The sequence below is a fragment of the Pipra filicauda genome, unplaced genomic scaffold, assembly GCF_003945595.2.
Source record: "Pipra filicauda isolate LSUMZ 115617 unplaced genomic scaffold, ASM394559v2 scaffold257_size1096998_pilon, whole genome shotgun sequence".
NCBI classification, from domain to species: Eukaryota; Metazoa; Chordata; class Aves; order Passeriformes; family Pipridae; genus Pipra; species Pipra filicauda.
Window position 1 is genome coordinate 951,708 of NW_024104373.1, and position 27,473 is coordinate 979,180.

Sequence of the window (27,473 nt, forward strand, 5' to 3'; positions counted from 1 at the left end):
CAAAATTTTCATCATAAAATTAAGGTTGGACTCAATGATCCTTGTGGGTCTCTTCCAACTCAGCATATTCTGTGATTCTGTGATTCAGGGACTATGACTCTCTTATCTAGATGTTTGGCCTCATGCTATGGAATTGTACAGGTTCAGGATGCTGAGATAATAGATCTTTGCTCTGATTCAATATGGATGACTGTTTTCTTTCCCATTCTGTGTGCTTGAAGATCAATGATCCTAAATTAACATTAAAGTGTTTTAAAGTGGTTCTTTTCTCCTCCCTATTCTCATCTCAGATAATCCATATGACTTAATTTAAGATACATAGGGATTTAAACTCCTTTGAAAGTGTACACTATGCATATAGGAAACTATCTGGATATGTAATTATGCAATACTTAATGCCTAAGGCCATTAATTTTAGACTGTTTTATAAATAATACTAATTTTCATATGTTTGCAATTATGACACATTTTTAAGTGAGTGGATGCCATTTAGATGGCAAAGGACTGAAAGCAAACACTATACTAAGTACCTTCTAAAAATCCATCTCTGTTTTACTCTCCAATACTTTGTAACAACACCTACAAATTATTGCCTCAATAAAAATCAAAGCCTACAGCTGCAGTGGTATTCTTTAGACCAGGTGATGGGCTGTGTAGTGCAAGGGTTAACACACCATCTTCTTCTTCCATAGATCTGGACTAAAATTCTAGCTCCAAGTCACAAGTGCAAATGGGTTTTGCAAACTTACCCTGATCCCTTGTGTACAGGTGTCCACATTATAAAGCCATCATACAGCCTGGGATGACCGGCAGCCTCAGCTCTGGTGGGGCAGAGGACCAGTTGAGTGGTGGCACCTGCACCTCTGCAGAGACCTGTGCTGTCAAAGAGACCAGCCTGCCACCTCTCTCCTTGCACAGTTTGTATCATAAATATTGCATAATGAATATTTGTCTCTATTCCTGTAACCAGCAGCTGTCACACCTTATATTTCTATTGTCACTCAAACCCTGCTTTTAGTCCTTGCTTTGAAACCTGAAAAACTGTTAAAAGCACAAACAACATTCCAGACAATGTTCTGTGTTCCCGGGGCTTGAATGGGACAAGGTGAAATTTTCCTTCTACTTTTTAGAAATACCACAACTCCCATGTCTCTCAAAAAACATAGAAAATTAAAACAAACAAACAAACAAACAAAATAAAACCAAAAATCACAACAACAACAAATCCTTTACTCCACTTGTATACACACAGCACAGAAGGTAGGGTATGGGTATGACATCAAGATATCAAGCTTATTCCCTTTTCTAAACTAATTTCCTTTAAAGTCGGGTAGCACATATGCAGTGCTAGCTGGATTCTTTTTATTCCATTGATGGCACTTGGAGAGCTGCCTTCCCTAAGTGTTGTCTATCAATATGCAATTATATTGAGGTATAATCTAAAAATGCCTGGCTGCCTTTCATGTAGAAAGGAAGCTGAACAATAGCAGTAGATTCCAGCATGTGTATGATCCAAGAGTATAACATATTCATCATGGAGAAGCAATCGAGTTTCTCTATTTGCATCTTTGTGAACTGGAGGGTGTGGGTTTTTTTAATGGATTTTGTTTCAGTGTTTTCTTAAGAGAACAGAACTAACTGACACATGCAAGAGAAATAGAAAAACTACATGATGTAATGACTGCTGTGTAAAAGGAGAAAACCTAGTGCTGTTACAAACAGCATACATTCCCATTTTTATGCAATAAAAATATTTGATGTGTTAGGATTTTTAAATTATATAAACAGATATTAATCTATGTGGTACGTAATTTAATTGCAAACAATTTCTAAGGATATGCTAAGCATTAGTATTTTCTCTGTGTGTTGCAATTATCTTCATTATATAAGGTGGGAACACCAAGATTTAAAGCAGAAGCACATTTAAACTATATATATGTATTTACTCTTTTTCATTCTTTTGTTCACATAGAAAAACCAGCATGAATAAACATGAAATACCCTTCTACCATCAGTACTACTTTACCACAGTAAAATGGAAAGTTGGTGCTGATTTTATTTATCTGTTTTATTGATAATCAACAGGTTCAGTTTATCAGGGCTCAAATTTTCAGTGTTTCTTAATGGCTTTCCTGGAGCAAATTTGAGCAGACAAGTTGTGTCATGTGTTTTTGAACCAAACTGAAGTATTTAGATTCACATAATAGATGTGGTTTATTTCAGTTGTATTTATCCTATTGTGCCACATTGATTCATGGGAACAGTAGTTTTCCCCATTCAAATGTTTGCCAGACTAATCTGGGTCTTTTTCAAATGACATTTTCAATCATGTGGTCTGATCTGATGGAACAGATTACTTAACGAAAATCTTAGAACTACTAATGTTTCCAGTGTGTGCTGAAGAGAAAGATCACTAGAGGAAGATAGAGTGTTTAATTATTTGTTGTTTGTTATTTGAGTCTCAGTTTCCTTAATACCCACTTAGCAGGTGTAGGTGACACTGTGCATGCTACTTCCAAAAACTCTGTTTTTAAAAAAAATTTTTCAGAATACCTCCTTGCCCAAATAATTTCCTGCAGCCTACTCAATCCATGGTAGACTTGCTTATGAAGAAAGAGCAAGGACAAGAGTAGTCAGGCTGACCAATGGAAAGTAAAACCACAGTTTATTATTTAATATATATGTGTAACTCCAAAGCTGAGAATTTGCTGTATGCACTCAAATTACCTAATGATGATAAAACACTACAATCCCTCTTTCCAAAGCAGTTGAAAAGCAGCTTTTATGAGACATACCAGTAAAACACATTTTCTAATGCTGTTCATTAAATTTTATGCCCAAAGAAATCAACTGGATGAACAGTTAGGGGCTGAAATAGCCACAAGAATTTGAATTTGAGTGTAAACTGAATTGCCAAGTCTGTTTCTTAAGATTATCGATATTTGCATTTAAGTGTGACCTGACACAGTAAGTTGTTTGCTAGAACTCCCAAGAGTTAGCCTATCTTGGAAAAAAAAAAAAAAACAAAACAAAACAAAAATTATGTTATTTATCATTATCTAGAATCCAGAACAATGTCTGCTATTCTTTGTACTGAAAGGGTTGTGCAATGCACCTGAGAGGGAGGCTGGGAGAAGGTACTGAGGCTGCAGTTGGTTGCCATGATTTATGAGCGGGTTTTTTTGACACGGACTAGCACCCACGAGAGACCAAAGCAAACCCACTGTATTCTGTTAAGAAAGAACAGAAAAACCTCTACAGTAAGACATTTGAATGCTTTTGTCTGCTGGAACAACACTCTTCAGGTTGAAAATAAAAAAGTCCATTATATCTACAGTTTTCACAGGTAAAAGAAAGTGAGGTGGAAAGGGAGCTGTGCTATTGCAAGTGTGTTGTTCAAGAAGCTCCTCAGCAAAACAAGTCTAGCAACAGCTGTGTTCTAACCAAGAGAGACATCAAAGTCCTGCTTTGAATTGATGCTGCTTTGCCTCTGGATTCTGTTCGGGAAGGAGGAATATGGTAGTGAGTGCTGTAATGGCTTGAAACTAGCACAGAAAGTATTCCAGCTGAGTAGTTTCTTGAGGCCCATAGTCATCTACAGGTTTTATGGTATTTCTTATCAATAAATATGCTTTACCATAGGCCCACATATTGAATAATTGTCTTTTTTTTTTTTTTTTTGCCTCCTAATGTAAACTCTCTGAAATGTGAAAAGATAAACAGGAAACCTCTCTGCTTTTCTAGGAGTTTCCCAAAATATGACCCAGAGTAGGACTTCACAAAGCTAAAGACATACAAGGTCTTTCTGGTTGTCAGTGATTGCTGAGAGTCAGTGGCATCCCCAGGGTGTTGCCTACAGACTCTCTTTCGAGGTACAGGAAGAGACTATATGGTCCCTATGGGAGCCCTTATGGGAGTCCTTTATGCAATGGGAACTTCGGGTTGCTAGCCCAAAGGTTATTTTCTTACCATATAGCATTACTAAAATGCAAAAACCACAGCACCATAATCGAAGGCAGTATGGTTGAAAGAGAATCCAGAAAGAAACCACTGAACAATACTAAACTGTGCACAGAGTGAACAGACGTAACGCTCTCAAGTCATAAGCCTGTAAGAGCTAAGAAACATGTGAAGTTTGACATTTAGAGCCACCTTCTTGTTTTTTTTTTCCTCTTCTTTTTTTTTTTCCCTGATTGGAAATATTTCATTACCTGGGACATTTTCTTGGAACTTATATCTAAAAACAGTTAAGCTTTAAAACAGAAATTATTTTTTGATCTCATAGAGACTACATAGTAAAAAAAAGTTTGTAATTGCATCTGTTTTAAAAAAAAAAAAAAAGAGAAAATATCAGCTTCTAAAGTAAAATTAAGTCAAGCTTTTAAAATAATTGCAGTGGTTTTCCTTTTCTTTAGTAATGCTTGCTTTATGCTTGGGATAGTTGTTTCCCACTCCAGCCTCTACTTCTGAAGAGGAAGGAGTGAAAAATACTTGCTGAACAGCTAATTTATCAGCCTGACATTACCATCCATCAAGAGGAGAGGCCTGCTGTTAGGAAAATCAAGATTATTGGTTCACGGGTTTTGTTACCTCTTGTGAAATGAGGGCAAGTTTAACAATCTATGTATCTGAGAGATGTTCTGGGCATTTCGATCCCCAAATCCCATACATCACTTCTTTTTCTGCAGTCTGCTGTGGTGGTTGCTGTCTTCATTGACTCTCTCTTGACAGTTCTGCTGCTACAGAACCCGTTCAAAGCATAAAGGACTTGGTTTCTTTTCCTTCACTATGAAGCAGTCCAGTACAAATTTTTAATACTCTCAGGTAAATCTTAGATTTTACCATGTATTTTTGTCAGTATAGCACCTTATAAAGTGTTGCAGAGTCCAGTAGCTCAGGGCTGATGGCAGGGAACATGTCAGCAGCAACTTACAGCCACCTCCATGAAGTGTCCTGCTGTTGAACTGTAATTCAGAAGAGGGAAACCGTGGAAGCCAAAAGGCTTTTCGTACAACAGTGGGTAACTATGAGTAGGTGAGCAAATTTAGCCCTATGGTGATTGAGGACTATTTTCTTAGTAAAAAAAACAAAGAAAACTCTAATGAACAAGAATTAGGCTTTTTTTTTTCCTTTTCAATTAAAAAAAAAGAAATCAGAAATTGAAGGGATTTTTTAAAATCCAATAAATAGTAATATCTACAAATTCAGTAAAAGTTCAAAAGCTACAATCTCTCTCTGATCTGGTTGAAAATTTTCCACTGGTGTTTTTTTATGGTGAAAGAATGGTTGTGTGTACTCTAAGTTTACACAATTATGGCCTGAAGGAGTTATTAAAAATGTAATTCAGATTTCCATGTAATCAACATTCAGCTTTGCAGCACATCAAAATATGGACAGGCCTATTAATGAAGAAATATAGCTGTGTAATCACATTCAGGACTTTGTATGATGCTTGCATGATAATGCTTAGTGGAATGATTACACCCAGCCCTTTCAAACCTACATCTACTGAATTCAAAACAGAGGGAATTTGCAGATTGTGTCTTTACAATCGTATAGATACCAGACCTGATTGCTTGCCAAAGACTTCAAAACCTACCACTCAGTGATGGGGCTTAATTTTACCAGAGATTAGCTCTCAGGTTGCAGCTATATTTCAGAAAATAGCATTTTGATTTGCTTTTTTTTTTTTTCTTTAATTTGTCCTGACCTGCTGTATGAAACACGCAGTGAGACAGTTACGTTATGGGAAGAGAGTACAAGATATCAAGATGCAAAAATATGTATGTAAACTGGAGGGTTGCATAGCAGTAGGTGATGCTTTTTGCAGGTAAGGAAGGAATCAAGAGGAATCTCTACAGTTCAGCCTGCTCTGAGAGAATACTTACAGATCTTGAGCATATGATCATATGATCAAGGCACGTGGCTGAAAACTATATGGTACCTCATTTTCCTTTGTTATTTTCTTTTTCTTAATCACATTTGCACGAAGGCTATCAACAACTATTGAACTGTTTTAGGATACAAGACTTCTCTGAAAACCAGAGCAGCTTCTACTTACCTGCCTTCTGGGCTTGGCAGCGACATCGGCAAAGCAAAAGGGTAATTGACTTTGTGAGAAATAGGTGCTGATCTGTCACACATAGAAAGTTAACAGCTTTCACAACCCTCCACTTGAAAGACTGATATTTTGTCAGTATTTTTTTCTCAAATGTGAATGGAAAGAATTGTATTTAATTCCCGTGTGAGAGATTTTGATTGTGTCTGTCTTGCCCTTTTGTAATCTTTAGATGTTACCATTCCAAATAAATGGTATAGGTATTTCATATACATAAGTTTTATAAATGGCTTACTTTGCACAGTAAAATAAAGTCCCACATTTCAGTGCACTTTACATTTCCACTCTTTTGGCCCTCAATATTCCTAGATATTGAGCATAGTTCTAAAACACTTCCGTAATATGTCTTGGGGGATTCTTCTGAAAAGAAGTTGCAGAATATGTCTGATTATTGTCATTGCTTCCAAGAAAAATGGTTGTACTTCACTGAAGAATCTGTCAAATCAAAGCTAGAAAGGATGCTATCGTGGTGTATGTTAACTTGTATGACTAATGTTGCAAGTGTAATTTAGATGACATTTCACCAACAACAAAACATTCACTATTTGCTAATTACAACTAGCAGGTTCTTAGCAGGCTGATATTTTTAATTAGAACTTATACACTAGGATTTGACTTAGTTTGGGGGTTTTTTAAAATAATGTTTGGAAGTTGGATAGTGCCCTCTGCTGGACTTAGGCTCCCATAGCAGTAGTTTGCAAAGTGCCCCAAATGTTGTCAATTAGTGAAAATGAACACAAAGTCAGTGTTGCTCTGCAGAAGGGATTTGCTGGTTTCGAGGAAGTATGCTTTGTTTTAGTCCCTTCCTGCATTCTGCTCTACGTGGAAGCATACTGTGCAACAAAAATTGGTCTCATTTTAGATGGCAAAGAGCTTTTGTCTAATTTAGTTTGAACCCTGTTGGCTAGGACTGACAGTGAGACTTTATCACAGCGAGCAGCAGGAACATGTAGTGCTATGTATTCCAATTTTTGCAAAAATAAACTCAATACAGTAAGAGCATATTCATCTTCAGAAATGAGGGTGATGAAGAAATATGCAGTTGAACTTACTTTTTGCGTCTTTAAGACTTACATGTCTTTATTGCATTATTTCGCAGTTTAGGAAGTTATACGGAGAAGTCAAAAGTGTAATTTTTCTTTTTAGCCCTTCTTTAAGGCATTTGGATTTTTTTTTTTTTGAGGGGGGTGGTTATAAAAATAGCAACACTACCAGTTTCACTTAATAATTCTAATCTCATGCCTTTGGACTTTCCCAGGGTCCATTAAACAACAAACAAACAAACAAACCCCAAAAACAAAAGTAAAAACAAACAAAACCACAAAAAAAAAAAAAAAACAGACAAAACAAAACCAAAATCAAACCCAAAAACCAAACAAAAAACCCCATGACAAACAAACAAAAAACCCACAAACAAACAAAACCAAAACAAAGCCATTTACCCAGGATGTAACTTTAATTTACAATATCTCATAGCAAAAGAGACAGAGAGAGATGAATTTCCCTAGTATTTTAATTGAAAATGTTTAGTGAATTTACAATATGAATTTAAAATCCTTCAAAGATAGACTATAAAACTGTAATAATTCAGCATTTACAGGAAAATAGAAATTAGTAGCATAGAAAGCATTACATATCCATTCATGAAACTTTTATGGATTTTAAATCGCTTCTCTAGTTTTTCTCAGCACAGAAAACACATGGAGGGAAATAGCTGAATAGTGTTAGCTGCGAGTGATTTCTATTAATTGACCAGCAAGTTCTTTTATACATTAGCTTAAAGACGATACAAAGCAGCTCTTGTGTTTATGTGTTGCATGCTTTCTAAAAATCTGCAGACTTCTTAAAAAGCAGATTGCCCGTGCAGAGCAGCTGTTCTGTGTCAAATTACGCATCGTCTCTCTGCTCACTTCAGAGGTGCACTTCTAGGGAAAAATGCAGCCCATCCTCCAGCACACACTCACTCACTCACTCTCATGGCAGCAGCTCTGGAGTAGAGATGAGGATGTGCTCCCAGAATACTCTGTCCACTCATAATATTGCCCTTCAGTCAGCCTTTATTTACATATGCCTGCAGCTGTGAACCTCTTTGCTTCACCAAGTGAGCTCCATGCCCTCTGCAAGGAGCTGTGAGCTCTGAAGTGACAGACCTCCACATTAATGGTCACAGCTGGTCATTAGCTTTTCACTGAATCTTTCTTGGTGTCCTGTTAATGAACTCCCCACTGGCTTGTTGTGAAGATTGTTCAAGGTAAACAGTACTGGTAATTTATAGCTGAACCCCCGGCAGGCAAACGGCCTCCACTGAGTAACTGCAATCAACACAGTACTACTAAGTGGCAACACGTTCTTTCTAATTTATTTCTCAGTTGTAACTATTTCATGTTGAAAGGAAGCTTTGGATTCTATGTTGAAAAATATGTTTACATATTTTATTTGGGGGCGAGAGGAATTTCTTTAAGAATTTAATAAGGAAAACAGCCTTAATCTTACAAACTCTTTTTATTTTTGGCATATTTTTACCCTTCACAGAGCATGTTTTCTTAAAAAAAACATTTCTATGCACATGAAATTCACCTCTAAAAGGCTCAGAAGCCCTCTCAGTTACAAAAATTAGCTCTCAGGTGGTCCCTGTTAGATGCAGGAGCCTGGAGACCTTTGATGGTTCAGCACATATGGTGTCTAATCTCTGTGAATCATGGATAAATTGGCCAGAAGTTACAGTCCCTCTAGCTGTGATCTTGCTAGCTCTTAAAAGCTATAAAGTTTCAGCCAGGTCCTGGCTTGGTAGGAAAGCTCTGGAAAAAGCCCAAGAAGTGGCAGTGATGCATTAGGTAGCACTCTTCCCTTTAAGACTGGTAGATAGTGTCATAGGGGTTATCCAGTTATCACAGGATCCTGCCTTGGCTTTAGATGGGCAGGTACCTTTCCCCACTTCAAGAGTGAACAGATTCCACAGTGGCCAAGACATTCATAATCCTTTAAGGTTTTATATTTTCATTTTCACTAGTTCAAGTGTCATAATTTTGATGCAAAACAAACAAAAAAGGTGGTATATATCTGCAATGAAACTGCCATAAGAAACTGGGTTTGCATGTCCTGGGCAAGAAAATTTATTATGTTCTATTACAGGTTTTCATGCACTTGACGCAGATTAAGCGGTGTCCCGATGATCATCTCATTTCCTGCAAATGGCTTCAAGATTGTAAAAATCTTTCCCCCCAGTGCTTCCAAATGGCACTTCTTGAGCTGTGTAGAGATTAAGTAGTTGAGTTTCCAGGAAGGTGTCCTGATCATTGCTCCCTGAGGTGTGGAAATAGGAGCTATGGTTCTCTTTAGAAAGACAGTTTTTGCCCTCTCATTGAAGTTACTCACCTTACATTTGGTAACTTTGCTCTAAATTATATGAGATTATAAAAATTTCTCATTACTCAGAGATTCTATTTCATACTCTGATTACAAAAGAGATCCTTCTCTCCATCCTGGTTTCAAGTACTGGGATACTCCTGTTTCCTTAGCAGGCACTGCTGACAAAGCATGTGGCTCAACCAAAACTTTGTGAAATGACTAAAAGCAACCAAGTTCTTAAACAGCTTGTGAAAGCAGCACAGATGGTACTTGCTTGATGTTGCCCATCTTGAACACAAACATTTAATTCTGCACCTTTTATGGTGTGGATGTGAGAGTTCGAGACAGAGGAGTCATATGCTTTTACAGAAAACCATAAATCATTTCATATAAATAAGACATATATTTAATCATTGCTCATCTTGTTATGTACATCCTGCATTTGTTTCCGTGCTAAAAAGTAAATAAGATGTTCAAATATTAATGTCATATGTTTGAGAAGGGCCAGGTCCTGACCCAAAAGAGTGTATTTTTAAGGAAATTCATTGAACCCAGATGGACTTATGGCATCTTGATGCAGAATGTAGTGCTAACAATGTTTTATTCTTATTTTTTGTCCAGGAGCTATGGACAGTGAGCTTTAAAATCCTAAAATCAAAAACTGAAAGTGTAAATAAAATATGAATTTGGTCTCAGCAGTAATACAAACTCCATGAAAATACTCTTCGTGGGGGGTGGGTGGGGTGGAAAACACTCCTTAAATCACAACACTTCCTTGAATGGCTGTGTATTATCCACTAAAGAAATGCATATAGCAGTTTAGAAGAGATGATGCATGTTGAGACAAACATCTTTACAGCACTGAATGGGAAATCTTTAACTATGTGTCTGTCCTCTCGTTTTATCCAATCTTAATGACACACAAAATGTATACTAAGTACTGTTTCGATCCCTGTATGTGCTCTGGATGAACCCCGAAGCCAAGTGATGTAAACATAATGTAAAGCACAATGAAAATAAACCAAAGTGAAGGCATATTACATTTTTAAATTTTCACTATAATGATTAAATCAGTAACGCTGTACATATATAGAATTTCTGCTCCTTGCTGCATGTACCTAATGGTTATCCCCATTTTTAATGTGAGACACGTCCCACGATGTACAGAATGAGTTTGCGTGTGCATTTTTTCAAGTGTCAGTGTTTAATACCTTCCTGCTAAGATAGCTTAGCAGTGAGCACACATCTTTCTACTGGATGTCCCTTGGGAATGGTACTCTACAGGAATATACCAGCCTTTCTGCAGAAACCATTGCAAAGCTGAACTAACACAATATGATTGCAGGTCTATTTTACCTAACCTTTATCTTTTTCAGAGGAAACATGGAAATGTTTTGTTAAGACTTAACAAACATAACTTTTGTTAAGCTAAATCATGGTTAAGCTAGGTCTTTTTGGAAAAACATAATCTTTGATTTCCTTACCAAAAAAGAAAACTTAGTGAAAGAATAATAAAAAACATCCTGTTCTTATGTATAATTTCCTTTTTATTGTATTTATTTTCAGAAAATGTATTGAACCTAGTGTCAAGACAAGTAGATACTTTTGAAAATTTTCTACTAATATAGTTTTTTAATCAATTAAAGCAACTGACTCAAAAATGAAACTTATTTTTTTACAGATTTTGAAATAACATATTTTCTTACATTCTTTGTAACAGGTGGTTCTGCTAATCTAACCTGCCGAGCTTTCTTTGGATACAGTGGAGATGTCAGTCCTTTGATCTACTGGATGAAAGGGGAGAAGTTCATTGAAGATTTAGATGATAGTCGAGTCTGGGAAAGTGACATTAGGTAAAAGAAAAAGCTTTTTTTTTTTTCTTTTTTACTCTATATTTTTGTGATACTTAATGTAATACTTTTTATCACAGACTAACTCAGGAGCACTTTGGGTCTGATCCATTTTTGCAACATCCATATTTTATCTTTTCGTCTCCACAAGTAGAGAATAGAAAAATGCACTACTCAGCCAGATCTGATATTAGAGAGCTTCAAAAGCAGAATAGCTGCCCAAAAAGTGTTGTAGTGTTGACCAACTGGAATTTACAGTGGCTTTTTCAAACTGTGACAGTCCACAATAAAAACCGTTAAGACACTTAGTGAGATGAAATAAAGAAAAATAAATACATCAAGAAAAACATCTCAAAAAGGCATTTTCAAACCTAGAACCTTAAAGAAATGCCAAAGTCTGACTTCCCTTTTGGAATATTTTGATTTATTTTCTGCGTGAAAAAAAACTTGATTTTTCAGGGATGTTATCTGGCCCGTGAGAGCCAAGCATCCTGTTATGTGGGCTGCTTATATCTGCTGAAATACTGGCATTTGTGTCTTGTACTTCTACTGCTCCTGGAAGTGCTACCTCATTTGGAAATTAAGGAAAAAAGTGGGTTTGTGTTGAGAATTGCATGCTTGACATGACATACCAACTCCTATCCAATATGAAGCATCTGCTCCGACCTGAAGGGATTCCTTTTTCATTTATAATTCTGTATGTGTGTTTATCACTGAGTTTATCATGGATAGACCCAGAAATAAAGGCACATCTAAATATGCATGTCATGGTTTAACCTTAGACAGCAACTAAGCACCACACAGCGGCTCACTCACTCCCCTCTTATCCCCCTCGGGTGGGGAGAAGAATCAGAATAAAAGTAAAGCTTGTGGGTTGAGATAAGAACAGTTTAAAAATTGAGACAAAATAACGAATTATAATAATATCAATAATATTAATTGTAATAATAAACATATATTACTAATAATAGTTGTAATGAAAATGAGAGATAGAGGAATAAAACCCAAGAAAGACAATATAATTGCTTACCACCCACTGATCAATGCCCAACCTGTCCCCAGGCAGTGATCCACGGCTCCTGGTCAACTACTTCCAGTTCATATACTGGCCATGGCATCTTATTGTATGGAATAACCCTTTTCCCAGTTCTGGTCACTTGTCCTGGTTATGTTCCCTCAAAACTTTTTGTGCATCTGCTCACTGGCAGAGCATGATACACTGAAAAGTCCTTGACTTAGGGTAAGCACTGCTCAGCAAGAACTAAAACATTGGTGTGTAATCAACATTATTCTCATACTGAATTCAAAACAATACGCTGTACCAGCTACTGAGAAAAAAAGCTAACTCTATCCCAGAAAACTGAGACAGTGCATTACAAAGGAAACTAAGAAATCATGGATGTGTTATCTATAGTGATTGTCTATAAGAGAACAAAATTAGCCTATTTTACTTCACTTCTTACATGGATATTTACAGCGTCAACAAAAGACATGAAGTCAGGCTCAGTGTCAGCTTAACATTGGACTTCTTCAGCATAACCAAAGTGACAGAAACATTCCCTTTAACAAAATCAAGAAGACCACCTTGATACTCAAGGTCATCATTGCCAGATATAGGCAAAATGGAAACACATTTCACCCTGTGCATTTCGAGGTCAAGACCAATACACTAAATGGCATGTGACACTCAGATATTTTGCATCTAAAGATTTTCCCAAGCCCTTCTACCAGTGACTTGGCTCTCTGATGTCTAACAAAAAGGTGAAAAGAACTCTGTTACAACTTTCTTTTTTTGTGAAGGGAGGAGCAGAAAGGCTGGTTTTCACTTCTTACGTCAGGCCTGACATGAGGGAGCAGCCTGGAATAATTTGTCATTTGCTTTCCTGGATTCCTAAAACCACTGACGGTCTTGCTAAGAAGGAAAGAAAGTAATGTGAAGACAGGTGGAGTCTTACACAGGAAGTCTTTTATTTACCATCTGTATGAACTAGAGGCATCTGGCATACCAGCTCTTTCTACTGTTTTATAATATATAATCAAATCTTATACTGCATTCTAGAAATAATCTCTCAGACCATGGCATGAACATATTGTTTCTGAGTGGCACATTGAAAAGCCTCAGAAAAAGCACAAATACTGTGTTTGGCCCAGACTCCTAGTGTGACTCTAAACCCCAAAACAACAGTTTTCCCTTTTTTCTCTTCTCACGTTCCAAGACTTCATGGATCAGGGTCTCCATCAGAGTGTGCAATGATATATTATCAGTGTGCATATCATTCTGCTTAAAGAAGACAATGAACTGAAGCTCTCATTAACATTTACGGAACCAATCCTCCTCATTAGAAGTGAGGAAGAAAAGGGCATGACAAAATTTGATTAAGATTGCATCAAACCATAGCCAAGTTTGAAGCCAGAGAGCTGTAGGTTGTGAGCAGCATTATTATGTCATGGTTATCCAGTGCTCCACTATGACACAAGTGGAATAGCAATGATGGTTGGTTTTTTTTCTCAGGGTTCTCAAGGAACATCTCGGGGAGCAGGAGGTTTCCATCTCATTGATTCTTGACTCTGTCGAGGAGGCAGACCTGGGCAATTATTCATGCTACGTTGAGAATGGAAATGGGCGCCGACATGCCAGCATTCTTCTACACAAAAGGGGTAAATATGCAGCTTTTCTCCATGAAATGGTAAAATGTAGGGGAGATCCATTTTTTACAGAGCTTCTTTCTGATGCAAGCATGAATTTTGGCTTCCTAAGAACCAATAGTCAATTATTATTTTCCCCTAGGAATTTGTACAGCTTGAAAAACAAAATAGAAAGGATGTTGTTAATTATGGATGCCACTGGAAAAAAATACAGTAACACCTTTTAATTATGTCTCTATAAAAGATGCATTTAATAATTCCTTAGTTTTGAACTTAATAAAGGTTCAATAGAGAAAAATAGTAGGAAACAACAGCTAATACAACTGCTATAATTTTCTGTAAGAAATAAAATCAATTATTTGAAAAACCAACAAAAATACATTCCACTTCTATCAGAAATGCCACCTAAACCCCATGCCAGGAGAGTTCCTTCATTGCCTAACTGTGGACATTTTCCTTCTAACTCTTTTGTTTAACATCAACATTTCTGAAGTGAAACATCATGACAGAAACTTCTGAGGACCTTCCTGTTTCTTCTCACCACTCACATCCCATGATTCCACCCTGTTTAATAGCCACAGCCATCTCCCACAGAGATGATTACAGAGAGATGGAGAATCTCTTGCAAATCAAGGCTCCCAGACCCATTTTGTCCACTTTACCTCTCAGAGGGTGCTCCACATGCCTGGGATTGACACTCCCCACCCTCAAGCAGCATCCTGCTGGCCTAAGAGAGCAAAGAATGAGCAGGAGCAGTGTGTGCACTTTGGTGTCATTACTGTGCTTTTTTTAGATTGCTTGTAAAGGTGAGCAAACCAGGTTCTTATTGTGGTGCTGAAGTACTTTTGGCATCTCAGTTTATATCAGAGCAGTGATGTCTTCCCTAAATTTACTTTTGTAGCATGCAAAGTCTGTCTAAGTTTAGAAGGAAACCATAAATCAAGATAGTGTGACCAAATTATTTAAACATATTATGTACCTCCAATTAATTGAATAGAACTAATTTGTAGCCATTTTTCTGAACTCATCATTGCTTCTTAAAAGATGCAGATGTAAATAACCAGATGTTCTGCTTAGCCTGGCATTTGCCACATTTTCTTGAATTCACTGAGGTAAGAAACTAAGGTATTAAGTAATTGAACCTCAACAATATACCAGTTAGTAGTCATATATTCCTCGTTCAGAGACATTTGAACCTGGAGCAAGATCTTAACCCAAAACACCACTGACATCCAATGGCTTGTCCTTAATAATTAAATTAGTTGATGAGACACCAAAAATAAAGAATTTTTAAGGCTTAATTACTTGAAAGGCTTTTTAAGGCTTTAAATTACTTTAAAACCAATACTTAATTGACATGATGAATCCTTATTTTCTCTTCCATACAAGCAGTATCTGCAACACTGACAACACATACTTCTTTTCTGTTCTATGACCACCAGATTTTTAATCTAACAGTGTAGGCATGAATTTTGAAAGAGTCTGCTTTCCTTGTTTCCTTTTTTGTAGAACTCAGTAAGTCAAACACACCACAGTATGTGCCCTCATGATGACATACTTCAGAGGAAATAATCTCAATATTTAATTGCCCTTATGAATAGTAAAATGATAAAAAAGCAAAGAAAACTCCCCAAAATATTTTTTTCCTCTTTAAGTAAAGCTGAATCTGAAATTGATTTGGAAGCACAGTCTGTTGTGCCCTCAAAAAACAAAATGTACCTGATACAAGCCTTCTACACACTTTGCATGTTGACAACTGTTTCAGTGAAATGATAAATTAAGCATGACAGATAAAAATTTGAGCTAGTCTCTGAGGTCTCCTAGGAAGAGAAGCTTTACACTTCTTGCTTAGTCTTCTGTATATCACCATGACAACCTTTCGGTTTAGGTTTCCTTGTTTAGATCCACATTTAGTCTCTGCTAGGAATGAGTTAGCTGTTTATTAATTTCTGATTATTTGGCTGACTTAGAACAATTGGGACCTAACAATTAGGAAAATTTGCTTCCTGAACATTAAGATATTTGCAGAGTATTAGTTTTGGCTGGTTTTCTAGTTAGTGATCTTTTTTTTCCAGCAGTATAAGTCAACAAAGGTGCTGAATCTGGAATGTTCACTGCATACCTGAAAAAGAAATTATAATCCTTCTTAAACTTCCTCTATGGAACATTATCACCAGGATCAGAAGGGACAGCAAAGCAGAAAGCTCTGCTACTGAACAAAAAGCGTTCCTGGGAAAAGAGGTATTTAGGGCTAAACGCTGCAGTGGCGATTCAGGTACAAAGTTTAAGCCTTTCAAACACCCTTGCAACTGCTGCTTCAACCTGGTCAGTATAGTCTCTGTAAACTTAAAAGTCCAGGGGGAGATTTTAGAAATACCTACAATTAACAGGCCCTGAAAGGGCAAGAAGTCCAGAGTCTAACTCACTAGCAAAACCCTGGATGCATCTTCCTTAATCTTCCCACTCGTCAGCCCAGCAGGAACACACACTCTCCTCACAGAAACGGCAAGCAGGACCCATCAAATGGTGGTCCCTGTCACAAACCAGTGCCTGGCACATTCAGACGGAGAGAGGGGATTTCTGCTCTTTCCCTGACATGGTACTGGAATGGATAACCAGAGCCTCTCCTTTCCCGAAATCAATTAATTTCAGGAAGGGAGCAGAACATAATGCCCCCAACTCCAACACCGCTTGTGCAGGAAAAGTGAACCTCGTTTCAGCATCCGGCACCGGGAGAAGGCTGGGACGCTTCTACCTCCCTCTAGTGTGGACACCGGTGCTCTGCATCTCGGGGAGCTGAGCCCTTATTTTCTCCTGAGCTTCTTTTGCTTTCTGATGCAAGTAGAGAAAACCTATGATCTATGTTTTTCTGCTGCCAGCTAACCATTTTTAGACTCCTAAATTTCCTCAGATGCTGTGCATAGGGAGCATTTAACTCGAAGCTAAAGGCAGTAGAGCATTTTAAGCATGACAATGACAATGCTGTTTCCTTTTCTTGTTCATTCCTACAAAATTTGTCCAATAGATAATCAGAAAAAGAGAGGGATCAGAACTCAGGAGATTTAACTCTCATTCCTTTCCTCCAGCTTTTGACCAAATCTGTTTCACCTTTACAATAATCAAGTTTTTTTCTCTTTTGTCTAAGAAAAAAAAAATCTACTTGTTATAATCCAAGGCTGATTTTGTTACTTACTGGTGATAGCTACCATCGATCATCTGTAGCAGTTCAGGCTAATCTTCATCCAGGTAGGGGAACCTTCTAGAAATTAATTTTTAGAGTGATACTGACAGCAGCTAAGCACAAATTTATTAATAACAGACCACATATTGAAAATGAGATGAGGTGGATCACACACTCTAATTCTATTTTTGTCCATTTTTTTTCAATTAAAGAAGAAAAGCCCATAGTCTATCAATGTAGTAGATAAAAATGTATGCATAAGGGAAAAGAATGCTCTTCTGCATTTTTATGTATTGACAAGTATGTCTTTCATGCTGGATCACCATCCTCGTAGTCTCATTTAATCATAGAGTGTGTTGTAAATACAGAATATTATCTAATTATGTGATTATTTTCTGGAAATTCTTCTCTGCATGTCTCCAAGCAGAACTCTAAAGCAAAATAATGTCAAATATTATTTGTCATTATTCTTGAAATGGTATTGATATTATTTTATAGAAGCTTAGTAATATACCTGTATTTTTCCTGGGACAAACACCAGAACTAAGAGCAGGTAACATACTTTTATACATTTTCTCAAAGAATCTACTACTACTTCTTCCCATTTTCACAGTATTATCTGATTTCCTATCCTGGGCTTCTTTTATATTTTTGATTTGTTTTCCTCTCTCATAGGTGTTCTCAATGGACATATGTGGATTTTGTTGACTATGAGTTAATGAAGAATAGTTAAAATCAGGGTTTTTTTCCTATCAGGACAAAACCCCCCATATTTTCACTGATATATATTGTTTAGATAAAGAGATTTAATCTGTTTGAAATTGCCCATGAGAATATATGTTTGAAAAATATAGAAGTTAATATTTCCTAGATGGAATGCGTATTGAGGAAACAAGTAGGTAGGCATACTTTAAACTCACCACTTATTAGTGCATAAACATCATATTAATATTTCCTGTACAATATAATGGCAAATTCAGAATAGAAAGTAATTCTGAGTTCTCTGGTTATTAATGATACTGAATTACTGACAAGCACCTTAAATTACGGTGTCATTCACGTAATAGTGTAAATCTGGTTTATTACTTAAAGACTTGAATGTGCTAAGTTTTTGATCTCATGAGCATTTTCAATCACTAGGACATGATTTCACACAGTGACAAGACTTAAAAGAAGAAAGAAACTGGTTCTTTTCTAACCTCTACAAAGAAACTGCAGGTGTTATTTCTCTATTTCCACAAGGCTTTACAATGCTTCTGAAATTTCTGCATAGAAACTCAACACGTGAAATATGAGAGCAATGAGTCTTATATTTCAGCTTCTGTTACTTGGTCCTAATTACTTGACCATTGCAGCAAATCTCAATGGAAGCAAAACTGTTGTAGAGCTCTGATCCACTTGGTCAGTTAAACCTTACACATGTATATCTTCCAGTGTATAAAGCCTTCAGTTTTCATTCTACACTGCAGGAAAAGCTTTTCTGAGATCCTCAACGGCTTTTAGAATTGGAATTGAAATTGGGTTGGACTTGATGGAAATTGATTTTTCATCCACCTATGTCCACTGAAAAAGTCTTTGGCTTGTCACTGTGCTCAGCAGTGCAAAGGTTTGTTCACTCAAGAGGTTCATGACATAGGACCAAAAGCCAAATATCAGCTCCCTTCTGTCCCAAATCTAACCAAATGTGACTGCTCTTTCTACACTCAGTCTCATCTAAAATCAGTCAAGGAAGTAGAATACTAGAGACCTCTGCCTGACAGAAACTCTTCATAAGACCATTGTCTTAATCAGTAAGGTTTTCCTCATCTCATAGAAAATTGTACTAAGACAATTCCAGTAAGAAGGTTAGTAAGATTACTCAGCATGTTCCTAAATCTAACTTTCCTCTGACGAATCTTACTTCTGACAATCTGTCAAACATGTTGGTTTGTTTAACAGATTCCTTTTTAAAACAACTTCTGTACCACTTTTATCACAGTTCTTCTCTTTACGTAACTTCTAAGTGCAATTCTAACCTTGATTGGCAAGGACGAAAATATTTTAGAATAAAATGTCACAAATTGTTCCCATAACCCATGCAGAGCTAAATTATTCATTAATGCTATCCTCAGAAAAAAATGTAAACAGTATGTTTTACAATCTTACATCCTTGGAACTCGGTAGTCAATTTTTTCCCCACATTTTTAGCAGCTCCAAGTGCTTTTTACATTAATTTCTTTCAGAAGATCTAAAAAAAGTAATTGTGTGGGCTCTGATTTCTGTAGTGCAATAAGCAAATAGAAGCTCTTTTAATCAGGAAGGTTTTAAGTCATACACAATTTATTAATTCTGGGAGACTAACCAGAGATTACTGCAGTTCCACACCATGACACTTCTTTCCTTCAACCTATGTTATAAACTGCCTTTAAAATGCAGTGTTATGTATTTAAATGTAGTAAACTTCATTTTACTTTCAACTATATTTTTTCCAACCTTATCCTCTTTTGAGCTAACATACTGTTGGAGATAATCAGCGTAATTATTCTCCTGCTGGGAACAGGTATCCCGCACTTCTCAGAAGAAATAAAAATGTCATCGGTAAGAATATACTTCTATTATAACAATTTACCGACTCTCTTCTAATAACACTGGAAATCCAACAGCAGCAAGGCTCAGATATCCTGCCTGCCATACTAATGAAGAGCTTAACAAGACCCCTGTCTTGCATTTGCACACATATATGCGTATGTATATATAATCCCAAACCTGACCAGCTCTTTTTCATACACAAATCAGGAATATATATTATTTATTGATATAAAAAAATAATACAAGATAACTAGGTCTCAATAGCTCTAATAAATAAAATAGCTCTACTGCATTGAAAACCATATTGAAAACCACAACTAAATTTAGCTAGCTTCAGTGAACTCTGCAGACATCTACAGGCACACATAGCCTATACTGGCAGAAGGTATATACTTTGTGCTAAGAAATGATTTCATAATCAAGCTAATGAATAGCCCAAGTCTGTTTCTACTGTTATCAGAAATATTATTGTCCTACAATATCCATCTGTAACTATTCACAACAGTGCTCATAAGGCCATCCAGGTACCCTAAGCACAAACAGATTTTATTTGGCAATTTGGAACAAACAAAAATCCTAAAAAGTAGTGACTAGATTTTATATATATGCAGTATGCATATTGGATATGCATACGGTGTATAAAGCTGTGTTTCCATATGCTCAGCTTTGGGAAGGTAATTTGTTTTACAGCAATGCCATAATGAATACTGTACTAAAAAGGAGGGGGGGGGGAAAGAAAAGGAAAAAATGCACATACTTCTCCATTTTAAAGCTGTATTTGTTTCTTTGTTACTAACCTAAATTCTGCCTAATCTTTACTGCTGATGTCTGAAATGACACTCAGTCGAGTATTCCTGTGTTAGCCACCTTCCTTCTTTAGAAGAAACACACCCATTCATAACCAAAGTAGTATGTAACAACACATCAGACCCTGCTCCCCTTCCAAATTATATTCATTATATCTACATTTCCTTCAATAATTGAAGTCTATGAAAGTATATCTAAACAAACTGAAAATTGCCTCTAACCAAAGCATATCTCTGTGAGTTAAATCATCAAAGACAAGCAGAGAACAGAAATCAGTTTAGGCCACAAAGTTGCAAAGATTTATTTATGTGCTAACCTGAAACTGTGTTAATAGTCCCGTTGACTTCAGAGGGATTACTTATAGTCCATGAAGTTGAACAATCTGTAAGTGATTGCAAAATTGAAACCTTAGATAGACTGTAATTGGATTTTGAAAAAGGCTCAGAAACTGAATGCACAGCTATAAATCACATGTCCTTGAAGAGTTATATATCACAAAAAAAAAAAAGAATGTTTGAAATATAATTATTTTTCTTAGTAGCTCAGCTGTGGGGACTAATTAATGAATAAAATTAATTTCAAATTATCACAGATCATATAATGTAAAGTCCCTGAAGCATGTCATATAAGTCAAAAGATATGAATCTTTGGCAGAACAATTTTATTTACTTTCTTGTTATAATTCCAGCTACAGTAAGAGAATTACCTGCATGACCTAGGGAAAGAAAGTTTATCAAATATTAGAGCCAGGTGAAGACCAAAGATATATATTACAAATGTGGCCAATAATTATAAAAGTATAAAATGAGTTCATTTATTTATTACCAGTTATATCATGCTAGATATTTGGAGAGGACATGTGCTTTGTTTTAATTAGCTGTCTTTTTCACTGGGTTCCTTGGGCAAAGCCTCCTGCTAAGGGTAAATAATGTAGCCATTGGTCAAAATGCTTGTAACAAATCTTGTTTTAAATTGAAGCTATTTATTCAGAAAACAATCTACTACTACTGCAGTAATCAATGTGTTTTCCCTTGGAGTAGAACTGCTCCTGTGCTATTGGAGGACTATTGTTAATTGCCTGTAATTGCCTGTAACTAAATGATTGCTGTGCTTCTGGATGTAACTTTCTGGCAACTCGTTTTTTAACAGAATGTCTGTCCCCCTAAGGGTTAGTCAAGTAATTTTCCTCTACTATTTTTTATGTTCAGTCTCACCTACTTAAGGAGGACCAGGTCTGTAATTTGAGCAACACAGAGGCTAAATTTTCATTTTTTGTCTCTCCCTTCTGATGTGGAATTGTGCTGAAATTGAATCTTTTTAGTATGTAGCCACTACAGCAAACTTGAATTTCAGCAGGAAAAACAGATCACACTTGAAAGGGAGTATATTCCTGCTGCAGCAACTGGGTGCTCAAATCAGAATGAAAAAGGCAGAATAAAGCAGCAGAAAAAAATGTTATTGTGAAGGTAACCATACGTTCTAACCTTGCTGTACACTTAATTCAGCTTTAGCAGTCACTACATCGCTGCTGAAATTGTTGACATACACATCACCAACACCCCTAGCATTCACAGAGCACCTTTCAGGAATAACCTCTCCTAGGAAGAAGCCAGAGCACCTTCCCCAATTCACATTGGTAAAACCAAGGCAAAGATATGTGAAATGGCTTCAGTCACCTGAGGGGCCAACAGCAGAGGCAAGACTGAGCATTCTGCTTCTCACACCTTGAGTTCAGCTCATCATGGGGTAACACTGTTCCCAAAAATCCTGTGGCAGATTAGAGCCAGCAAGTGGGCCCTTAGGGCACGGTTTAGCATCCTGCAGAAACGCAAACTCAAGGCCTGAAAACAATCAACTTAGCATGACACTGTGCTCAGGACAATCCATCCTGCCTTCCACAGTGCTGCAGAGATGTAGCTGTTCCACTTCCAGCACTTTGGGGGTTGGCTCAGGCATCTGCAGGGCTGGGTGTAAGGATGCAGCAGTCTACGGGGCTAACCACTGCCCTCTCTGCCTCTAAACTCTGACAAACAGCACCTAAGACAGGGAACAAACATGTGCTGAAAGATGTTGTCCAGCACAGAGGAAAAAAATAGCTTGCTATGTTAGATCAATAGACCATGAAACCTACATTACAAAAAAATCTGTTTAAGAAAGAACCACGTCATCCTTGTCCTCAGAAGCAATCACAATGGGCTCAGCAGCAGCACGTGAAAAGGTAATTGCTAGTACGTTTCAGGCTGAGTTAGAGAATTTTGTTGTTTGCTTTGATTGCCTAATTAAGGACAGCTTCGTGTGGCTTCACATAAATTTTACTGAAGGAAGCATATAGGCATAATCTTATTTTATGGGGGAAGAGAGAACTAAGAGGACTGATGGCAAAAGTGATGCAGTGCATTAGTCTGATTTCATGCACAGTGACAGACAGCAGATGACTACTGGCAGTTATTTTTTTTTTTCATCTAATCTCAAAATCATTAGTTTAGGAAAAACTTCCCTTTTCCAGTTGTAAAGTTTTTCTTTCCCTTTAATGAGTCATAACAGCAGGCATATAAATAGAGAATTTTGTGCCTAGGAACCTGATATATTAAAGCCTTTCTTCTAGTTACCATTGAACAGCTGCATCACCTGTAGTACAAAATGATAAACAGAGTATAGTAAGTCAGTGCAGAGTAATTTCCATTTCCATTTATATTCTAAAATATTGTATTACTTGTCTATGCAAACAATTTTTTATGGGTGTTTTTAATAACATTCCCCTCTCTGGACCAGAAAAGTATTGAAGTCTGAAATAACCATGTCAGTCTTAAAAATATCTAACACAAAGGAGTTTCCAGCACAGTTTTGGAGAGAATGACATGGAATATAAATGCCTTTTTATTTTATTTTATTACATTTTTAGTGTCTTCTAGAGAGTAATGAAATCTTCTTACAGTTGCCTCAAAATAGTAAAAAAAAAAGTGTGTGATTCTCAGTAGACGCTGTCAAAATAAATGGAATTGTCACTTTCTCCTCTAACCTTTTATTTCTCTAATTGAATTGCATTGTGCTGGATTATCATATCTGCACAACCACACACACACATTAAAAAAAAAAAAGGTTAGTTCTGGGCTACCCTGCTTCACTCAGACAGAAACTGCCTACTGGAAGAGGATACTGTGAAAATAACACAGAACTGGTCTTGCTCCAGCACAGATTTTTTTTTATGAGGCAAACTCTGCATCTTAGATTTCCAAGATCTGATTTTTTTAATTCCTCAAAACTGAGTGATTTGGAAAAGTATGGAAAGTCTTAACATTTGCCACCTATTGCTCATTTCAAAGTAAAAAATTGTTCATAACTCTCCTTCTTCTCCCATCCTCCTTTTTTAACATTGCCAATTTTCAGCCACTGAGCCAATGAAAACTACCAACAAGATGGAAACCACGTAGCTCTGTGAGCTTCCTTGAGTGTGCAACACTTAAAACTAAGGGAGACGAAAGTCCATGATGGCATATTGCTTTGCCTTGATAAGTGGCTCCACTACTGGTGGTAGGCAGTTTTTGACCTCATTTGACCGGAGTCCCCCCCCTCAAGAACAGAGTTACGTGGTGGTGACCCCAATCCATCATGTGAGCAGACTGCAGCAAAGACACCAGTGCGTTAGGGCTGAGTGGGAATGTCGGAACAGACAAATCGAGATGGTTTGCTGTGACTACATGTAAGCTAAGCCCACTGGGGGAAAGGTGAGAATAAAGATGAAATGTAGATCTCTGGGAAACTGTGTTAAGGATGTGAACATATAACTGAGATGTAGAGCTGCAGGGTTCCTTGGGTAATTTGTCTTCACATGTCTTGAGTTTTTTGAGTTTTGACTTTTTTATATTTACTCGGGAAAAAATAATCAAAGTCGTAGTGCGGTCTTGTCCAGTAGACTAAAATTCGTCCTATTTGTATGTGGAATAAGGGAGAAGCTGTTTTTGGATTATAGTCCCTAAAAAGGAAATATTCACATCTAATGCCATTGTAAGTCATACATCAACATTTATCTGTGTAAAGCAAACTGTGATCTATCTACAGAAAGAGAAAAGGAAGAGTTAACAAACATGTCGTGTGTATGCACATATTCTTACACACACATACATGCCCAGCAATTTTCAGAGAAAAAACAGTTTATAGAAGAAAAAACAAAAAAATACTATTACGTATATCTTCAAGGGCCCTATAATGAAATGAATTCATAAATGACCCATCATTCATTATTTTATTTTAATGTTTAACAGAAGCGCGAGGTCTGCTGCTAATCTTTCTGTGGTTTGGAATGTGGTTGTTACTGCATTTTGTAATTCTTTGCAGAGCTGATGTACACAGTTGAGCTTGCTGGTGGGCTTGGTGCTATTCTGCTGCTGCTTGTTTGTTTAGTGACTATCTACAAGTGTTACAAGATAGAGATTATGCTCTTCTACAGGAACCATTTTGGAGCTGAAGAACTAGATGGAGGTAAGGCAGCTTCTTAGTATGTTTTCTACTTTCTAAGAATTCTTGTCTTTTATTTCTTTCCACCAAGGCCCAGATATCATTTCAGTTCAAGATGCGGTAACAACTGTAATTTTTATTTCTCACTGCATTAGGCACTTACTTGAATACACTTTCCTCATACACCACATAAGCTCAGTAACTGCTGAGCTGTACATGCTGCTCTCCGGAGCTCCAGAAGACATCCATGTCTTTTCAATTCTTATTTCCAACACTGAATGTAAACTACCAACATTGATGAATTGAAGATTTTCATTTTCTGTCGGTACTGAAAGCCAGCTTCATTTCTGCATGAGCTAGGGAGTGTCCTCCCTAATTGTATTCAACAAAGAGGTAGAGGCTGAAGTGAATCTCAATTTACTGCTTGTTTAAACTGATCCATTTCAATAAACTGTACTGAGTGTTTGGGAATGTACCCAGCAGTTCTTGTTCTTGAGTTCATTTACTTAATCACTGAGAGAGCTGCTAATGGTCATTAAAGTTGTTCTGTGATTCAAGGACACCCAGACTAAACAAAAGTAATTCTCAATGTATGCACCAGCTCTGTCAAATATATACATGCATTTTCTTTTCTTTTCTTCTCTTTTTAAGCACTGAAGAAAAAGGTCTTATTTACCTCTAGCCTTACTAATCAAAATTGCTGTTGAACAGTGAACAGCTAACTGGGTTGAACTGGAGGCTCTGGTTAGTTAGATTTGATTTCTCAGGTCAGAGTTCCTGATGTTTTGTGCTACCACTATGTCTTTGGTGACAGGACCTTAGTTTCTACAGAAATACTAATAAAAGTTATTTTACAGTTCCAGGTAACAGCTTGTAGGCAGAAGCCACTGTGAAATATAAAAATAAATATGTACTGATAAACAAGTGATGGCCAAATCTGTCACTGATAAGGGAGAAGAGCAACAGCAGAATTACAAGTCATTATATAAGAGAAGAATTCCATAATAAACTCACTTGGGAATGACCCATTTCTGCCTTCCACCTAAAAATGCACAAGCATTCAAAATAGAAAATGCTCAAAACAACAAGCCCAAGAACATTAGAACATTTTGTAACCTTCTAGAGGATTTACAAAAAGATGCATTAATATAGCAGCTCAGTGGAAAAAAAAAAGTCAGGTTATTATATTTATTTTACAGAGAAGGAAACTGAGGCCCAGAGGGACTGTGAGTCATGGAGGATTTTGACAGACACTTTCTTTTTTATCTTTTTTTTTTTTTTCAGAAACTGAGATCCACTCCTCTCTACAAACCATCTGCCAGTTTAAATGGGCATGCTTACTTGCATAAATTGTGTGAATTTAATAATAGTCATATGCAGAAATAGTGACTTAAAATAATAATAGTTTAAATAGATGAAATTTAATGTTTTCTCTCTCAGTATCAGTAATTCTTACTTTTATAGCTGTCATTTATCTTTATCTCAAATCATTCCAATTCATTTGCAAACTTACTCTGCCAGGTGTTATACTCTTGTCTCTGTCTTGTCCCATCCCATACATTGGTCACCTGGGAACAACAATGCTTGAATCATACATTTTAAACATTTAAAAAAAAAAAAAGTGACCTCTAAAGGGTACTATTCTGTGATTCAAAAGAAGGAAAACCAATATCCATTCAGTTTATCCTTCTGAGCAAAGGTCACTATTCTAGAAGGTCAAGCATGGATTCTCCTTAGAAGACCAATGCAAACACTGATAGATTTGATGCTAAACCATGGCAATATAAGAAGAAAAATACTACTTACAGATTGCTAATGAAAACATTGAGCTTCTACTTTGTTCAATGTACTAGCAACATAGATAAAAACCATTGTGCCAATGAAGTGACTGCAGCTGGACGTTTTACTCCGTCTCTTCCACTTACAGTCGTGCAAAAGAAAGAGGACGGAGAGAAAATGTCCCAAAGAAACCAAGCCATGGCTTGTGTAGAAATAAATTGCAGATATACACTGAGATCTTTTCCTTTGGCTTAGTTTGTTATTGACAGACACAAAATGCTGAACTCTAAAATCTTATTCTAACCACATCTCCTGTGGTGCAGCAGCAGAGTGCCCACATGCTATTCATAATTTACACCATGTTCTGTCGTACTTCAGGACAGCCTGTAGATAAGGAAACATCAAATATAACAGTCGTCTTTTACGTGCACTGTATTGTACCCAGAGAGGATTTGAAACACTTTAAAGGTGAAGTCCAATTAAAATTTTCAATTGAAAATCTCTTTTAAAATTCAATGCTTCATTTCTTTCCTGATCAGAGAACAAGCCCTTCAGGATGTCAAATCTCATCACAACTTCTCTTTCCTTTCCAAACCTTAGACACATCAGTTTTTCTCAGGCTAACTAACACACATTTCCGTGGGAGACACGGGTAAGTTGTGAGAAGTATTTGAAAACAAAGTGTTTAACCCTTACACCTAATTCAACTGAAATTATTACT

The 27,473-nt window shown here is 36.8% G+C and overlaps 1 protein-coding gene across 2 annotated transcripts in view; it reads left to right on the forward strand.

Moving 5' to 3' along the window:
- IL1RAPL1 (interleukin 1 receptor accessory protein like 1) overlaps positions 1-27,473 on the forward strand; it is a 702,170-nt gene that overhangs the window by 650,754 nt on the left and 23,943 nt on the right. For both annotated transcript variants that reach the window (XM_027724383.2, XM_039382122.1), the window contains 3 exons: positions 11,187-11,319; positions 13,829-13,974; positions 24,854-24,997. In XM_027724383.2, the coding sequence (XP_027580184.1) occupies positions 11,187-11,319; positions 13,829-13,974; positions 24,854-24,997 (423 nt within the window). The remainder of the gene's footprint in view (positions 1-11,186; positions 11,320-13,828; positions 13,975-24,853; positions 24,998-27,473) is intronic.